The following is an 18595-nucleotide window of genomic DNA, read 5'->3' on the forward strand; positions in this document are numbered from 1 at the left end:
CATACTAGGAAACTTCATGATGACATACACGAAGCATGCTTCTTTTGTGGTCATGGAAACTTCCAAAGCTTGTATGTTGTGCCCTTGGTCCTGAGGACACAGAGGATCTCATCAACGATGTTGATGTAGATCCAGGAGACGATGTTGAAGTCCATCTGAACCTAGTCAGAGTCACCGTGATGGGTGGAGCCACCGATGTGCATGAAGACCGAACTTGCAAAAGGTGGAGTGCAAGATAGAGTCCATTAATTTAGTTGGATTCATTGAAATCAAGCATCATATTGGGACTTGCCATTTTATGTTAATATGTTGGGAGGCATTGAGGGGTTGTGTTGTGACCTACGTAGTGTGTACTGAGGGGCTGGCGAGCTGTTGGAGGCAATAGAGGAGTATGAGCTCATGTTGCGGGAAGAGGAGGCATCGAAAAGTTAGGATTAAAGGAAGGCTGATACCATGCAAGCAAAATGCCAGTAGATTGTTGCAACTCACATTCATTCATTGTAGTGTTGGTGTGTACTCATATACATATAGAGTTAGAGTAATGGTTGCCCTAACAAACTGGGATGAAGTAAGAAAGGTACAAAAGCATGTACATGTGACTTTTTTTTATAAAGACCATGTGATATATTAAAGTCACAATAGTTTTACAAAAAAGGTCCTCAAAGAAGACCCAAATACAAACCAGCCCTGAAATGTCCGGAAGGGACACAAACACACATGTGCACACGAGAGCGCGCTTGTCGCCGAGGTTGACCCCAAGAGGGTCGGACATCCAGGCTGCAGATCTTCTTCGCCGTTGTTGATGAGAATGTTGGCGAGGGCCGCTAGAGGCACCGGTGTCACAGGGGACCCATGAAGGCTCTTGGAACTAGTGCGGATAAGCCTCACAGAGGCTTTGGTTGGATGAAGATGTTGATGTCGGATGAGCATCGCCGGCGACCCAAAAATGAAGATGAAACTAGCGGCGGTGGAGTAGAAGATGACATCTTCAAAGCCGATGAGTGGTGAATAGCTTGAACATGGATAAAACCCTACAAGGGGTAAGCACCAGAGGAGCACACCACTGTAGCAGAACGGGTGACGGCAAGGGCGATAGGGGAGACTAGGGTTGGAGGTGAAACGGGAAAGGCAACAACAAATCTAGGCCAACCTATAGGGCAGGGGTCCAGATCTATAGACCAAGCAACCAGATCGACCACCGGAGCAACCAGAACAAGGCATCGGCGAACGGAGGAGGAGCGAAGGGGATCTTCTTGGGTGAGGGGGGTAAGAGGAGGTTATTTTATTTCAAATTCACCTCGATCCCGTTGCAGCAGACGTCGACATCGGCGATAAGGACGATGGCGGCGACTATGCCAGCCACGACGATAGTGAGGGAGCGACGGCTAGGAGGCCTTCAGGCAGCTATCTAGGCAAAGGCATAGTCAATGAAAACGAAACTAATATATATAGGGAAAAAGAGGTGAGCCCACCTTCCTCTTGCCGCTGGCGAGACCGCCGGAGGAGGAAAGGAAGGGGGCCACAGACGGGAAGATTGAGGTGGACGCGTGCTATAGTAGAGAGGAGGATGGATGGGATAAGGTTGAGAGTAGGAGTTCCAACAGTGAGATTTGGATTGGGTTGGGACTTGGGAGTGCGATGGATGTACATGTGATTTTGAAGAGGCTCAATGACAATGATGCGAAATCCGTTAAGAGATACGAAGCACTTACACTTGTATTGTCAATTTGCCATCAAGCAAGATACAAAGCATGTACCTTCAGTTGGTTAATTTTTGTTTAGTGTAAAACTCTCAGCATATGTGCTTTGTATTGTTTTTTGAATTTATTTCAGGAATAAACTATACTGGTAGCTTGTGAGCACGTCGGTAACGTGTTTACATGGATGAGTGTGTGCATGTGTATGTATGTCTATATTGTGTTATGAAAAAAAAAGCTCATTTAGAATATTAAATATATCAAAATTTCACTTTGAAGGTTGCATAATTTTCTCCATCTTCTTTTGTTGAGGCTTGAACTTTCCATAGACGGGAAAAGGATTTAGAAGAAAATGAACTTTTTTTTGTTCACCCAGAAATCAGGGATGTTACATGGGCCGGCGCCGGCCCTAGTCTATAGTTTTGGCTCGTTGAAGAAAGAATTAATTTCGTTTTGGCGCGCCGAGCCCCCGAATTCGCGCCCGCCCGCTTAGAGAGAGAGAGAGAGAGAGAGAGAGAGAGAGAGAGCACCCCTCCGGCCTCCGGCTTCCCCCCAACCTAGACTCCCAGAGGCAGCCCCCGTGCTTGGAGGCGAGGAGGATGGCAGCAGAGGAGGCGGAGGGCGACCGCGTAATCGAGGTCGTGTCGGCGGGGGCGCTTTACCGCAGCGGCGGCGACTGGGAGCGCAAATACTGGAGCAGCTCTAGGGTAAGATCTCCAACCAGGTCCTAGGGTTTCGCTTTCTCCTTCAAATCTCCCTTACCTCGCCCGACTTGTTGCTCGCTCGCCTCGCTCTCGCGGTACGCGGATTCCCCCGCGGGCACCTGTTGTTGGGGGATTACTATCTTAGCTCCTATTTATTTATTGGGCGTTAGATGGGGATCTAGGCTAGAAATGCTGCAGTTTAGTTTGGGGATTCGAACCGAAGCGAAGTATACTAGGATACACATTCGCAATTTTTAGATTAGATCACATTTAGGCAGCAATTCCAGCTGCCAGCCATGCTTTTTTTTAACAATTCAGTACACACTATGGCACAATGCTGCCATCAGTGATCTCAATTTTTTCTTGGTAATTTTATCCATGCTTGACTAATTCATGATGTGTAATTCATCCAAGGGCAAGGATCGGTACCCTTATCCGGTGGGTTACCATGCAGTCCGCCATTTCTCTGGGATATCCTTCACCATGGAAATCCAACAGGGGCCCAGGGGGCCGATATTCCTGGTGATGAACCTTACATGCTGATTTGGCCTGGCTGTGTATGGAAACAGATGGTACCCTGATAAGTTCAATCTGCAGGTCACATCCACTGAAGGAGACTCGGCGACAGGGGAGACCCCTGATTTTGCTTGGAAGAACCTCCAGAAGAAGACTGGGGCTAAAGTCAGGAACTGGCAGAGAAGAAAGAGCTTCCCTCAGAAGATTGATGGTGCTGAGGCATGTCCTGACTTTCCACATCTGTAGCTACTTTGCAACATCACATCGCATCAAAATAGTCAAGGTTCTTCTTGCTTGTTTTATTTGTGCCAAGATGGCATAGTGTGATTGGGTTTGTAATTAAAATAGTTAAGGTTCTAGTTACTCAACATTTTACACTGCATCAAAATATCCATCCCTAAATTATTTTGTAGTTTGTAATCCTGACTCTTTTCTCCCCAATGTTACACGGACGGTGGAATATGTATTTCCTCTAGCATCTCCAGCATAAGAGCAATTGATTTTTGGTCAGTAGAACACCAAAGGGGGAAAAAGGCACACATAGTGAGGAACGATTTTGTTCGAGCAATTGAGAACTAAAACTCCAGGTCCCTGGCACATACACTAATTGTGACACAGGAATCCAATTATTTTGTTCCGTAGGAAACAACAATATTAATCAATAGGAAGCAACGTCCGGCTACTTTCTTGAATAGATTGAACAGGGGTAAGTGCACATTTTCATGTTTACTAGCCAAATTCTAATCATGTTTAGTTTTGTTGTTGTCTTATGCAGCTTTTTGGGTTCAAAAATGCATCTGTTCAGAGATTGCTTCGTGAGGTTATAGTAGATTCAACTGGAACAGTTGAACTAAAGCTGCCTTGTTCAGTCACTTCTGAGGCTGCTGTACCGTTAACTCACAAAGATGCAGCTGATGTTTCTGAGGCTGAAGATCTGCCTGTTTGCTTGGGCATAGAAGGTGGAACTTGCAAAAGAAGTATAGAGCCAAGCCAGGTGGAAAGACCCTCTAAGAGGGTCCACTACCAAGACATGTTTACTTCAGTTGATAATCGCAAGGTATCTACTCATAGAAAGGCAAATGAAGTAAGCTGAGCTCTTCTTTCTTTACCCCCCTCTTCCCCTTGAAGTGTGGTTGGTGCTTGATTATTTATGTGCCACACATCAGTTTTGTCAGTCAACTTGCAATAAATTACATGACTTCTGGCCTATTGGTAACCTTAGTCTAATGTTTGAATCTTCTGTGATCTAATGGACTTTATTTCACATAGATAGCACTAAACAATTCATGTGGGACAATTTTAGGGTACTTCTTTGTAGCTTCAGTAATCAGGAATGTTCTGTAAAACTTTGTAGATTTTTTTCCTGCGTATTGTTGCATTGCTTTATTTCCAACATGAGTTACATAGCCTTGCTTACTGAATGCACCTCTGGCATTTTCTTTTATTAATGAACGCATGCATTTTTCTGGATGATAGTTGTCACCCTAAAGCTTAAGATTTTCATGAAAAGTTGACAATATACTTCAACACCTTTAGGTGAGAACATGCACCTTCTTATTGCCTCCATATTTCTAGTCTCTAATGCCATGATTGTGCACAAAACATCTTATTATCACTGTTAAACAATCAAAATGCACCATAGTTAGGATGTTATGCAAGGGTTTAAAGGTCAGTTGTGATCTGGTTAATCATCCTCGTGTGTCCAACTCTTTAGATTGTAATGATACACTTCTTCTGTGTTGAAAGGGCATTGTTTGATGATGATTATTGTTTTTCAATGTTCAAGCGAGTTCCTGCAGGTAGAGCACTGTTGGAAGATGTCTCTGATTCAAGGTGCACGCTTTCGTTGCTGGAAGAAGTCCCTGGCAATTCAAAGTACATTTCTTGTGATGATAACTTGGGAGAGCCTTCCCCAGTTTCATCTCAACAAGTTGGTTTATCTTCAGGTTCTTATTTGAGCTCTGAAAAGACTGATATAGAATTGGCTGAGAAGGAAGTAGCAAAGTCTATGATGTCTATTTTGCTTCCCCAAGCTATTCCCCTTCTCAAGAAAATTAACAAAAAGAAGAAATCCAAGCGTAAAAAGAAAGAAAAGTCTACTGTTTCAGTGAGAACAGCTTCACCTCACATTCCATCTGACGGTCGCTGCCAAGGTAACAAAATTTTCTGGTGAAAATATATCTTTATTGTTGCCTTGTGAATATGTCTTCATGGAAAATTTGATTAATCATAATAGTTAGATGGTGTTCCTTTCCTTTTGATAACGGAAACTTCTATAGCCAAGCAAGCAGCCTGGTTTGGAGTCTTACAGTATTTGACTGATGATTTTTTCTTCTTCTTTTGTGTAAAGGAGGTATGGTGCTGAACAGTTTCTTCTCTTGAACAGGTTTAACTGTACCTACAATTATTGGTGAAGGTATAAGCAAAAATAGTTCTGGAATGTGTGACAATGGGGGCTCTCATTGTGATATGGTTAAAAATGGCTTTGCTGATGATGACTGCACAAATGTGTTTAAATTAGGCAAGATGAATGGTTTTGTTGCAGATAGTTTTGAGGATGATACACAGATTTTGGGTGATAATACATCCAAATCCGTGGATGTTCATCATCATGAATCTGATGATGCATGCTCTAGGGGACCTGATGAGAACTTAAAGTTGCTATATGGCAGAACTGAAGGTCATGCTAAACTTTTTGAGTGTCAGGTTGGTGTACATGATGGCACAAATGCACCTGATGTGGTATTCGATCATGAAAAAGGTCAATATATTTTGTCTGATTCACTCCTTGCTTGTCTAGAGGAAGAGTTTGGTGGGGAAGATAGTTCCCACCCTGCAAACTGCAACCAGTATAATGGTATTGTTGAACAATTGCAATTTAATGACTTTGTAAATGGTACAAAAAATGGCTCATCAGAATCCATGGATGTTTTGTACCACAAGAGTATTGGCAATAAATTAATTGATGTTTGTTCACAAGCTATTACTAGACATGGTTCAGCAGTTTCAAAGAATGGGGAGCGTTTAGCAAATGTCTTGCATGCTCCAGTTCATTCCAATGCACACAATGATGCTGCGGAGTGGGACAAGCATGGTGTCAGTTCAACTTTGACTGAGCCACCTTCATGCGAGGCGAAATCATCTTTGTTGGACTTGCAGGATGAACAACATACCGAAGTGCCAGCAATTGATCAGAAAGAAAATAGGTTCCATGGTGTAAACTATGAATGTAAAAAGTCTAATGATCCTCTTCAGAAGAGTAATACTAGTTACCATTCTGATGATGTTGAGTTTATTGACAAATATGTTGCTTTTGAGCCATCAGAAAAAGCCAGGCATTCTAATGATGGGCCACAAGGAGAAAGCACCACTGAAGTGTGTCCTGTTGGTGATGGACCTAATGTAGATAAAGGAAATTTGCTTGGTGAAGTGGAAGAATGTCAGGCTGGATGTAGAAATGGTAATAAGAACACAATAATACCTGTCTGTCGGGAGAGCAATGTTTGTGAACGCATACCTCCGAAGGGTGAACATGAGGGTTTTGATCACCAACAGGGTCATGCCCTTTCTGTCACTAATTGTACACATGGTTTAGGATCTGAATGCACAAAAGCACAAGCAAGAAGGTCAGGTCATCACCTAGAGCTTGTGGGATGCTACCTGCACCCAATGCCTGTCTTGTCTATCATGTTAAACACTAAAAATCATAGCAGATTATATATTTATGTATTGTGTGGCCTTCTGGAGAGCTACCAAAGATCTGTTTATGTTTATACTGTCACTAAAGACCAGCAAGATGCACCACCGTGTTTTGTTGGTTACACAACCCTTCTACTGCCCTCCTTGGACCAGTCTTCTGCAGGAAATGTAAGAGCTTTCTGTGACCACAATTCTCTCCTCCCCCCTCCTTGGTGATGCAACATTGCATTAAGTTCCTCTGCACTGTTCTTTTCAGATTTCATTAGCAAGATCTGGTTTGCATTTTACTCCTGATGGTCAGTTTGTGGTCCTCCTGAGCTGCATCAGAATACCTTTTTGCAGGTTGTAATCTTAATCCCTTAGTAACATGCAGGAAGATGTTGGATATACCCCTTATGCTGGTGCTGATTTAATATGCTTATTGACAGGATGCAAAACATTGATTGCTTGTGCTCGGTTTGCAAGATGGGCCGATGCGAGGATAATTCTTTGAAAATTGTATCTGTTAACTTGGGTTATGTTTCACTTGTAACTAAATTGTTGCCAAATGGGACAGTGTCATGCATTTTGATCTGTGAACCAAATTACATTGTAGCTTGTGAAGACAGCAGAAACTTGCATATCTGGGAGATGGTCAATGGATGGAGGTACATTTTTAATATAAGCATTATATGCTCCCCTCCCATCTCAAATTTTATGTTATTTTCCTAGTAACTGTCTACTTTTCATGTCAAAAGGTTTAATTGAATGGTTGTTCTCTATTGTAAATGTTGTATCAATCTATTATACGTTTAAAATCAAGAAAATGACAGGTGTCACATTCATTGTTCAATAGAAAATCAAAATCTTATATTAGCCAAGAGATGTGTGCACACTCACTTGATGGCTCAAATTTGTCAATTAATCATGTACCATATACCAAAATAAAGCATATGATTTAATAATGATCTGTAGGGTTATACTATCTGTCAGTACAACTATATAGGATCTTGGCTTCTTAATCACTGCATAAATTTCTATGTACTCATCTACTCCCTACGTTCGCTTTTAGTCAAAATATTAGGATTTAAAAAGCCACTACTCATAAATTTTGACCAATGATTACAAATTATATGTATGCTTAATGTATAAAAATTTATATGAATAGTTTCGTATTTCAAATATCTTTTAATTCGACATTTATTTTGTAGCAACTGATGATATTGTAAGAGAAATTGGTGTTCAAATTATATCTCTAAAGACTCCTTCAAATCCTAATATGCCTACTAAAACCGAATGGAGGTAGTATTTACTTAGGAAATACAAATTATGTAATATGGAGTAGTTTCTAAGGTGTCCCAGCGAAAAATAGTTGAACTGTTGAGGTACCTTTCTATAATGTATGCTAGATCTTTCTTTGACATAAGTAGATCAATTTCCCATGACTTGTTAAAACTTTTGATTTTAAATAATTGACTAGAAGTCAGATCTAATAAATTATAGAAAACATTTAGTCCTTTGGAAAACTTAAGATTTTCGAAGTTCTATACTATAAATACAAAGTCATTTAACATTCCAATTTCCTTTTTTTTTCCTCATATTTGTTAACAAATAGAACTCGTTCTTTGTACTGGTTGTCCTTACATCCCAAAGCTTTAAGGACTTTTGGTACTTCCAATATGGTGCACACTAACAAAACTAGAGTGCAAAAGAAGTCTGAGAATTTTTCTGGTCCAAATGCCTATCTGTTTGTCTTGTGGATGCCCTATTATTAGGCCTGCCACTGGGTATCCATACCCTCTCCCCAAATCCACACCCACTTTAAATGGGGAGGGTATGTGTAGAAAATTATATACCCATTAGAAATGGGGAGGATAGGGTATGGGGAGGGTACGACTAATCAATTGGATATGTATATATATGTAGTACAAAGTTAATTATCCATTGGATAAGGGTGGGATTGGGGAGGGTTAGGAGTGGATAATAATTATATGGGTTTGGGTGTGAACAAGAGTGGTTTTGCCCATACCCTCCCCAGTGGCTGACCTACCTATTATTTCAAATGAACACATGTTAAGTACATTCTTTCATATTGTTCAAATCTTTCCTCAGCATTACTTTGATGCATTGATCATGGTTGTACTTGCCTTTTGCTTAGGCATGACAACTGCGATTTGAAATCATATTTATTGCAGGACCTCCCCTTAGATTTGATTCATATATCTGTACCAACTTATTTTCCTTGTGTTCACAGTGAGATATCTGAGCAGTATGTGATTCCTAGTTTGGGTAATGTGGGTCCTTCTGTACTGGAGCTTAGAAGAATGCCAAAAAGCCACTCTCTCATTATGGGCCATGATGGTGCAGGTGGATTTTGTTTGTGGTAAGTTCTTGCATCTTAATTTTGTCACTTTGTGTATTGTGCAGTGCCAAAGGGAATGGTAGTGAAGTGTTGCTGTTACTGTTGACGTGATAGTTTCTTTTGTTATGGTTAGATTATTTGGTTAGTGCATCTCCAATGTCTCATGCCAGTTATCATCTCCAATTTGGGAAACATGTGAATTATGCATTTTCATACTCCAAGATGCTAAAAGGCCAGAGTTCAATTCCATTTTCATTGCAGTATGTAAGCAGTTTTGAATCCAGTATTATGTCTGAATCAACAAACAAGTAAATGGTGATGCTGCTAAACTTTAGACCTTCAATACTACATAAAGGACCTTTATTACCACACTGGGAAACTTTAGATAATTTGTACTTAATTACTCCCTCCAGTCCGGTTTTTAAGGCGTAATTGTGTTTTTCAGTTTGGCCATAGTCTGTAGTGTTTGGTGGGGCAGCGCACCGAGGAATGCAGCTGCTAGCAGGCAGTCATTGTATTGAAAATGAACCAATCACAAGAAGCAAGTTAAGAACTTGCATGCATGCATGCATGCAGATTTGGGAGCTGAACCAATCACCATGCACTCGAAAGTAACCTGGCGCTGGAAATTAACTAACGCACACTCCCACCTCCTCGTCTTGGTATGCGGACTTCCACTGGTGGCACCTAAAAATGGGTCTGGAGGGAGTAGTTAACTTTGGAAACATGCGAATGATGCTGCTGCTACATAAGCTTTATCATCCTTAATACATAGGTAGATATATAAGAAATATGTTGCCAAGTGGGAACCAAGTTGGTTCATAGGATGATTCCAAACTTTACTAGAAGGCCTACAATGTTGAAGGGTCAAGACTACAGTAGAAGTCTAAAATCCATACACTAGTATATTGGAGAATGATAATATATGCTTCAGAAATGGAAGAAATTAGCAACATATTAATAAACAGATCAGAACATACTTGTTATGCATGTGGGTCCAACGATGATGCATGGACTGGCTATACGATTACTGTAACATTCATCCAGTTTGCTGAAATGTTATCCTTAAATTACTTAGCTACATGCATATATCATATTTTAGCTCATGCATATATCATAATTTGTTAGTCAATCATGTTAGATGCATATTTCTAGGATTCTTTGTGTAACAAAATGAATTGTTAACGGTAAATTTATCCATGTATTATGTATAGAGAATCAAATTAATCTCTAGTTGCTCCCTCTCAACCAGCCTCAGACCCTTGATAGCAGCAATGACAGGCTGCCCATGGATGAGTGCCCTACCTTCAGCCCTTGGGCATGCACCCAGCCCATGATATATCAGATTGGAAGTGAGAGGAGGAACATGGAGGATGTGGTCAAATTATGCTTGATTACAGCTCTAGGCACATGAATGCATGATCAACATGAAATGAATATTTTGGTTTCTGGAATGTCCAATGCAATAACAATTTGTATTGCATAATGAAGAGTTCGCTTATTGGCTCTTCTTACTTTGTGTTAACAATCTTCACATTATAACAAATGTAACCATGCATCCATGCATGCATGTTAACAAGTTCTAAGTTACAATGAACTGCATGAATTTCAGTTTTTCTTTAAATACAGTTCTTTTTTATGATCTGCTGCCTTCATATATTCTTTTAATAGACATGATTGATGAAATTAAATAATTTTCTTAGGGACATCTCCAAGCGCACACTATTGGCAATTTTTGCAGCTCCCGGAAACATTGTCTTCCAGATTCTGCCAGTAGGTCTCTGTAGTTTGCAGGAGGATATTGTTCATGCTCCAGTTGATGACATTGATAAAAAACTACGAGGGATCACGATCAGTGGCATGTCTAGAAAAATTGACCAGGAGTCCTTTATGACGCCACCAAGAGAAGATATAGCAGTTTGGGTACTGATTTCTTCTGCTTCAGTAGCTGAGTATCAATGTGATCTTCAAACCAAGGTGCATAATGCACGATGGAGGCTAGCTTTGCTAGCAAAGAAGAGAATTATTATGGGGAATATTTTGGATACAAGGTATACTCACTTCTCCATGTACTGTATAATGCCATATGTTCATGTTTTTTGGAGGAAATACCGCATACTGACAATTGCTCTCAATTTTGTTAATGGCTATGGATAAGCATCATCATTTTATGTTGCAGGACAACCGTTTAATTTACTGTTGGTGGTGTATTTTGATTAGTATGCTTGTGTGATTGTGTCAGCAAGCTGAAATAATCGAGCTAAGCACTCCTGTTTTTCACATGATTGGTGCTACAGAGCAAGGATCATAATAGAAGATGATAATAAAACTTTTAGCAAATTTCACAAGAGTACGTGTATCTTGCCACAAGTATCAAGGAGTATAGATTTAGAATTGCATCTCACAGAAGTATATATTTGGCAAAAAGGATTAATAACAAATTCAATCCAGCTTCACTGAATGGGATTTCAAAAGGTGGGTTTGCGTTTCAGTAGGTCGCAATGTTTTCACTGTATTGGCTCGCTGCCATAGTGCACAATAATATTTCAGCAGTTGGCCTAGAGATAAGCCTTTATAGGTAATGTTTTTTCTTAGATTACTTAGATATCAATGTAGCTTCACATTTGTTAGAGTTTAAGCCATGTTAGGTAGAGACAAGGTTTGCTAGCTCAATTTGTTAGGGCAATTGTCAAGCAATGAATAATCAAAGTCCCCTACAGTACAGTATCCCATCTCCTCAAGTAGCTCCTCTCCTAAATCCTGTTCCATCATCCAATAGGGCTATTCCACCTCCAAGTTCTCGTCGCCTGACTTCCCTGACGGATGTTTACTGTCTAGACTTGCCTGTCACTTCATTGTCCCTGATGGATAACCTCGACCGACTGTTCCATCTTCATGGAGGCTGAAAATCGAAACTGCCATGCTGGGGCTATCATCAGCATAGTAATATAGCATGCAATTCTTAAAACTGAGTTATATCTAGATTTCTATATGAGCTACTGGATAAAGTTAGACTAGTTTGCTCACCTAAAGTTCCTCATCAAGAAAGGTAAAGGGGTTAAATACAAGTGCAAAATATATTTGAACTAGGTCTTGAGTTTTCTTTTCAGCATGATGATACCCTTTCTCAGTTGAATCTTCATCAGTTTGCCAGTTGATGTACATTTTTTCTTTTCAGAGTAACTGCTTTAGATGCCTCCGGTAACTATGGATTCGCTGGAACACATGGCGGTCTGCTGTATTTGTGGGAATTGTCTTCTGGGAGAAAACTGACTGGTACACAGTGTTTTAACCGTAAGTGACACAGAACCATGTCTTCTTGACGTCTGGTAGAATGTTGGAATGCAAAACATGCTAAATTCTTAGTACAAATCAGTAAGGTAATGATAATCTATTGTTATTCTGATCTTGTGAACAAATCATCTAAACATCATGCTTATGTATATATATATTTACAAACCATATGGAGTTCCACATTTATAACGAAGTAACTTGTAACGTTATTGTTAAATAATAGATTGTACTAGGAACTGTAGTATGTTTGTATGCCGTGGCTAAGCTAATCTATGCTCAATTTCACCTGTGGGCGTTACTACAGTGTGTGGCCGACAATGTTAACCACAATTTGTTGTTGTTACATTTATTTTGGAGTGAATTATCTATTTTATATTATATGTCTGTTTTGTAAATAATGCCCTCGTCGTTATAATTCTAATCAAATGTAACGATGGTTCACTAATCTCCAAGTCGTGTAATCAGGTGGGCCAGTCTCCTGTGTTGCTGTTGATGCCAAATCAGGTGCAGTGGCAGTGACTGACGGTGGATGCCAGGTATTACTTTACACTCAGGACAAGGTACTAACTGATGCAGGGACAGATCAGCACATGTTTAGGATGGATAAAGTAACCGTTGCAGAAAGCTAACAGAAATTTTGCTATTGTATATATGTAGCTTACAGTTTGCTATGTGTATAAGGTTTTGGCTTGATTCTTATCTCGGCACTGTGCACTACAGCAAGTGTAGTCGTCTGTTGTAAGTTGCCCCACTTCTTGACCTGTAAGTAAGAGCTTCCAGATGTCTATGTTAGGTAGCAAGCATGTATGCTCTTTGCAGACAGCTGCTGAAACACTAACAAGGGCCATGAACAATGACTAAAAAGTTGCCAGACCTTTAAGCACGTGAAATATGTGAAATTACTGTATATAATGGAGAGGTGACATCATAATGCAACCAAAATGAACGCATAGTTATTTTTGCTTAAAAGTGTTCACTTATGGTACCTTCTTCCTTGGCATTCTTCTTTCCAATTTTACTCTGGTTCCAGATATTCTTCTTCCTTATCTAACATCTTCACGTATGAATTGGTGGTTACTCCCAACAGGCGTTGAATGTTCAGGGCATTTTATAATGACGATTCTATCTCATCATTTTTAACAGTTTCTGGTGGTTATGCCTACTTGGGTCAGTTGTGCTTGATTTAATAATTCTTTATATGTGTATCAGTATATTCTTTTTACATAGACAAGTGTGCACGGTGCACCGCCTCTGTTTTATACTTGCCCTAGGGCCTTGCAAATGACAGGCTGCCAGCCGCCCGCCATGTGCCTTTGTGACAACCCTCCGCAGCCCATGGGCCATGGCGAGGGAAATTGAACTTTGAGCCCTGGTTTGTACTAGTTCTTTCTCTGCCATCAACGTAGTTGGCGTGGCCGCAGCACTTCTCTATCACACTCACGGCGGCGATTCCATGGGCGTGACCAGAAAATTTTCCTTCATGTTTCCTTCCGTGTCGTAGTTACGGAGAGAATATCATCGTAATATTAGTATCTGAGCTCACTCGCTGTTAACTTTGATGTAGACCTTTTCGTGTGTCAACGAAATATATGTACGCACTGATGGTTTTCAAGGTATCATTTTTTTTCCCGTCAATGCTGAGGCCAATGCCATGCCGGCGATCAGTAAAGAGAACCAGTTCTTTTCACACGCTTCAGGTTTGGCTCCAGCTAGCAGCATCTGAGAATCCGATGTTAGATTAAATGGGTCGGTGGCTAATAATTGAATTAAATCCCAAGGTACATTCACGCGGTGGTAATTACATTTGTAATAAAATCATCTTGAAAGTTGAGAGGGTCATGTGGTTTAGAAGGCTAACAACAAATGACTAGTAACGGTTGCCCGTTGATGGTTGGGGTTACTAGTAACTTGCCATTAGATAGCAACCGAATAATCGCAATAAATTTGGACACCCAAAAGGTTTCTGGTGCAAGAGAGGCGCTCCTCGGTCTTCCGAGCACTACACACACCACCAAAACTGTTGCGTTGCGTTTTTGCTGTCCCCGTTCCAGCGATTTGTGTGCACTACTTCGTCGGGAGAGCAGGCCTCCGAATCTATGCGTTGCTAGAGACTTTGCACCCGAGGAGTAGAAGGGCGATCAAGTTTTTAGGGAGTGCATCTGCGCGACTGCTTGCTGTGCACCTCTTCTTCCTGGAGACGCAACTGCACGGTGAACATCTGCACGACATCGATTTTGATCGGCTACATCGAATAGACTCGAAATGTCGAGTAACAGCACATCTAGTGCCGCGGCACTGGCCCCGCTGCAGGTACTCCCCTTTTGATTTCTCTGTTTGATTACATTTGTTTGTAATGTCCTCTGCATGTTTTATGTTCATTAGTATGGACATAATGGATCATGCTCCTATTTTAGCTATCATTATGTCATGTTTTATTTCATATTTCGGATTATAATGAACCGTAAAATAACTCTAATTCCGACGTCCGATCCACCCGGTCAAGTTACAATTTTACGCTGTACAGTTTATTCTGACAATCATAGCACATAAAGTTCCATTTCTGCTTCAGTTTGATGTCAAATACATATAAATCTTTTGAATTTCTAATCGACTACCGTCCAGCGCTAACTTAGGAGCAGGCGGTGCCGCCAGCTTCATCATCTTCGGCCTCCCATTCATCTTTCCTTCTCAGTTTTCAGACTAAACTTTTTGTTTTGAAGTTTTCAAGACTAAACTGTTGCTGCCCTTTGAAACATCAATTCGAGGAAAACGACACACTAACAAACTACATACGAACTGCCTATCCGTGACAAAAATGCATATATTCTTGTCACAGATGTGCCAACCCAATACACCAAAGGCGCCACAATTCTAGACTTCACATTTAATTTGTAAATTCTGTTAGAGAAAAAGCATACAGTTATTCCATGTGTCACATCAATTCGAACTTGCATGATCTTTTTTTTATATAAAAAAACATGGATAGGTTGATCCATGCAACATTACGTTTACCGTTTCATCTTAAACACAATCATTAACTCACTGATTAACTTCGAATTAGTCAGTCTTGTTTTTTGCTTGGTTTGAATTAGTCAATCTGACAGTTCAGATCAAGGTTAGTTAAATGTCGCTACCATGAAGGTACAAAAAGTGTCCATGTCTCTTTCCGTTGCAAGCTAAAGTCATAATGCTAGTACTACTATGCTAGAGAATGAAGCGATGCAAAAACCGGTAGCTGATCAGGACGAAGAAGGCTTTATTTGCTGTCGTGTTTCAGTGGAGAATCTTGTTAATGCAGGATAGGAGGATATATCCAGAGTTAGGTTGTGATAGTGCCTCACGTTCATCTCCATGCCTTCCGTCGTTTACAAGGTCACATCAATGGCAGTTGGAAGGTTTGGCTCCCCTGCATTTTGAGATGGACGTGTTTGACCTGAAACCGATGTTGATATATATTGGTTGACGACAACTTTAGCATGGACAAATTGAATGGAGTAGCATAAGACAAATATATAGGCAATTATTCTAACAACTCTATCCACATGTTTTTATCCAAGAATCAGGGGCACCTCTGTTCAACGCAATTCGATCACCACTCACTTTTTACACTCTGGCCTTGCTCGCCCACACCCAGCTGTGGCAGCTAGTTTCATCTCCACCCCACCCCACGTAGACCTCTCCGCCTCCTCGAGCTCCTGTGGACCGAGCCCCTCCGCGTGCGGCCCTCCTCCGATCAGAGCAGGAACTCATTTTTCTTTTATTGTTTGGAGGGCTAACCGGGCTAAATGTTTCAAATTTGGTTGAATTCAATTTTTTTCAGTGGAAAAATGCAAAGCATAGGGGCCCTGGTCCCGCCCGCGCCCTTCCTCCGCCACTGCCTCCGACTAAGGTTGCTAGCGGCGGCGGCGCACTACTCCATCGCATACAAGATGTTGGAGCTCGTCCATGGCGGCAAGCCTCGAACAACGAGCACCATGTGGAGCTCTCATCTAACTCCTCGACAACTCCGCTGGAGTCGTATCCTTGGCCAAGACCGGGGCTGTAGACGACAACAAAGCCAGGGCCAGGGCCGAACGACAACTCCAGTGCAAATTTGAAAGCCGCCGAGAGACCAGCGGCTGCAGCTCGATTGCATCTTCCCGTGAAAGAAAAGCAGGTTACGAAGCTGCGCAATATCGTCGTGTTGCATTAGGTACTATGTGTTGCAGTAGAGATTTTTTTTATGTTGCAAATATTATAGAAGTTTGTGATTGCTGCAGATGTATACAATCTCATGATGTTGCTTGATGAATTTTGAGATGTTTAGGGTCTGTTTGGTAGAGCTCCATCTGATCTTGATTCTCTATGAGAGCTGATTCTCTGAGAGAAGTGATTCTGAGGCTGAGAGTGATTCTCTTTGATTCTATAGCATAAACTCTTAAAATTAGTATGGAGAATCACTTCACAGAATCAGGAGAAACTACTTTTTCATCTCCCAGCCTCCTAGTTCATTTCAGAGAATCACTTCACAGAATCAGCAGAGAATCACTTCTTTTGTGAAAAACTGTTTGGGCAGAGCTCTTGCTAAAATCAGCAGAGAATCACTTCTTTTCTGAAAAATTGTTTGGCAGAGCTCCTGCTGGAATCAGCAGAGAATCAGGTTTGGAAACTCTGCCAAACACACCCTTAGATGTTGCAATATCTGGCTTCCGATGTTTCATCTATTAATTCTTCATGTTGCAGTACATATACGTTTATTTTGCTTCGAAATGTTGCGTACAACAGGTTCTGATATTGTGTTGGGAATTTTTCTTTAAGAATAGGATGTGTACATTGAACTATTTTTCGATGTGTTTTTTCAATGCTGCAAATACGTATTTTCGATGGTGAAGTTTTATTTTCGTGTTCCAGAAATTTTTATCGAATCGGATAAATGGCACGTTAACAAAGAGCATACTACTTATTGAGTGCAACGACGTAATTAAATGAATTATGGGGGTGTTTGGGAGCACTCCACTCCACGAAAAATTGCTCCACTCCACCAACTCCGAAAATTTCGCAGCCAAACGCGTCTAGCTCTAGCAACTCCGGCTCCAGGAGAAAGGTGGAGCAGGGGGTAGATCCATGTTTTTTTGAGTACCTCAAGGGGTGCTCCAAAAACCCCTTTACAGACCTCCTCGTGGAGTTGGTGGGTATTTACCCACCATTGCCACTCGTTACACACATACCGGTTTGATTCAAGGAAAAGAAAACGCCTCGTCGCCGCCCCTCGCCCCGGCGTGCCGCGCCGCCCCGGCCTGCCGCGCCCGGCGCCCCGCGCCGCCCGCCCGCCGCCCCTGCGCCTCGGGAGAAGAAAGGAGGAGAAGAAAAGGAGACTGACAAGTGGGATCCATTCACATGGGTATAATAGACCATTCACAACAAGTGCTAATGTTTTTGGAGCTGGAGCACTGCCATTAGCCAAACACGTGCAACAACTCCATATTTTTTTGAAGTTGATGGAGTGGAGCTAGAAAAGTGTGGAGCTGGTTTTTCTGGAGTGGAGTGCTCCCAAACAGGCCGTATGTGTGCCCGTGTGCGTCCACGCGGTTTATCAACGTAACGGTCGTCTGGTTGAGAGGCCACTGTCGAAACGTGTGGACAGATGGATATGTGCGCCTGAAGCATCAAAAACCTGATTGATAATAGACACAAACACGTCCATCAAACAGCTGTGCGCATAATTTGACCAATGAACCCAAAAACGACGTCGTGCGTGCCACTGTGTGAAATGCAAACTCTCAGCAGTTGAGTGGTTCTATCACTCCAGATCTTTCTCACAAAAAGGGAACAAAAAGTAACTCAGACTTTTAAATTTTTCTTCCATTTGATTTGTTTGTTTATTTATTTCTTAAAGGAGAATATTTTGCTAATCACTTTGAACAGATAATTAAAATTTGCGGCGGTGTGCAAGTGTGCCCATTCTCTCCAATACACACTCGTACTTCAAATTTTAGTATCACCTGGTCTTTCCTTTCACTTCAGCGGTTTTTTTTTTCTTTTTTGTGTATCTTTGTTTTCACCAAAACCGTTATTTGTGATGAAAGCATAGTACTGATGTGTTGTAATTTCAGAAAAAAAAGACAATGTTTAGCCCCATTCATTTTATTTATTTGTTGTGGTATTATAAGGCGTGTCTCCAATTATGACAGGGCTCCTTATATTCAATTAGCAGTGTGGTTTTAATATTAGGACCAGTACATACATACTTGATACTTGATCTCCAGAGGACCCCAAATCATTCTTCAGCTTTATATATATTAATTTCCTAGTTTTTTCAGCATGTGTGGGAACTTTGAATTTGTGGATCTTGTCATAGTTCGTGA

The 18595-nt window shown here is 41.2% G+C and overlaps 1 protein-coding gene and 1 long non-coding RNA gene across 3 annotated transcripts; both read left to right on the top strand.

Annotated features, from left to right (window-relative positions):
- Window positions 1–2177: 2177 nt before the first annotated feature.
- Window positions 2178–13187, top strand: LOC101754000. 2 transcript variants are annotated; one of them, XM_012843454.2, is made up of 12 exons: window positions 2178–2404; window positions 2816–2923; window positions 2999–3136; window positions 3693–4001; window positions 4704–5070; window positions 5304–6784; window positions 6873–6958; window positions 7045–7263; window positions 8850–8978; window positions 10661–11008; window positions 12136–12251; window positions 12717–13187. In XM_012843454.2, exons 1-12 carry the CDS (start codon window positions 2297–2299, stop codon window positions 12878–12880), a joined length of 3573 nt encoding a protein of 1190 aa, XP_012698908.1. In that variant the 5' UTR covers window positions 2178–2296; the 3' UTR covers window positions 12881–13187. The 2 variants fall into 2 exon arrangements, with proteins under 2 accessions (XP_012698908.1, XP_012698909.1); XM_012843455.2 differs by having other exon boundaries at window positions 3693–3974.
- Window positions 13188–15762: 2575 nt separating this feature from the next.
- Window positions 15763–16843, top strand: LOC111256442. The gene is made up of 2 exons (XR_002676534.1): window positions 15763–15967; window positions 16072–16843. It is a non-coding gene; the product is annotated as an uncharacterized LOC111256442 (long non-coding RNA).
- Window positions 16844–18595: the final 1752 nt, after the last annotated feature.

Source organism: Setaria italica, chromosome II, assembly GCF_000263155.2.
Source record: "Setaria italica strain Yugu1 chromosome II, Setaria_italica_v2.0, whole genome shotgun sequence".
Lineage (NCBI taxonomy): Eukaryota > Viridiplantae > Streptophyta > Magnoliopsida > Poales > Poaceae > Setaria > Setaria italica.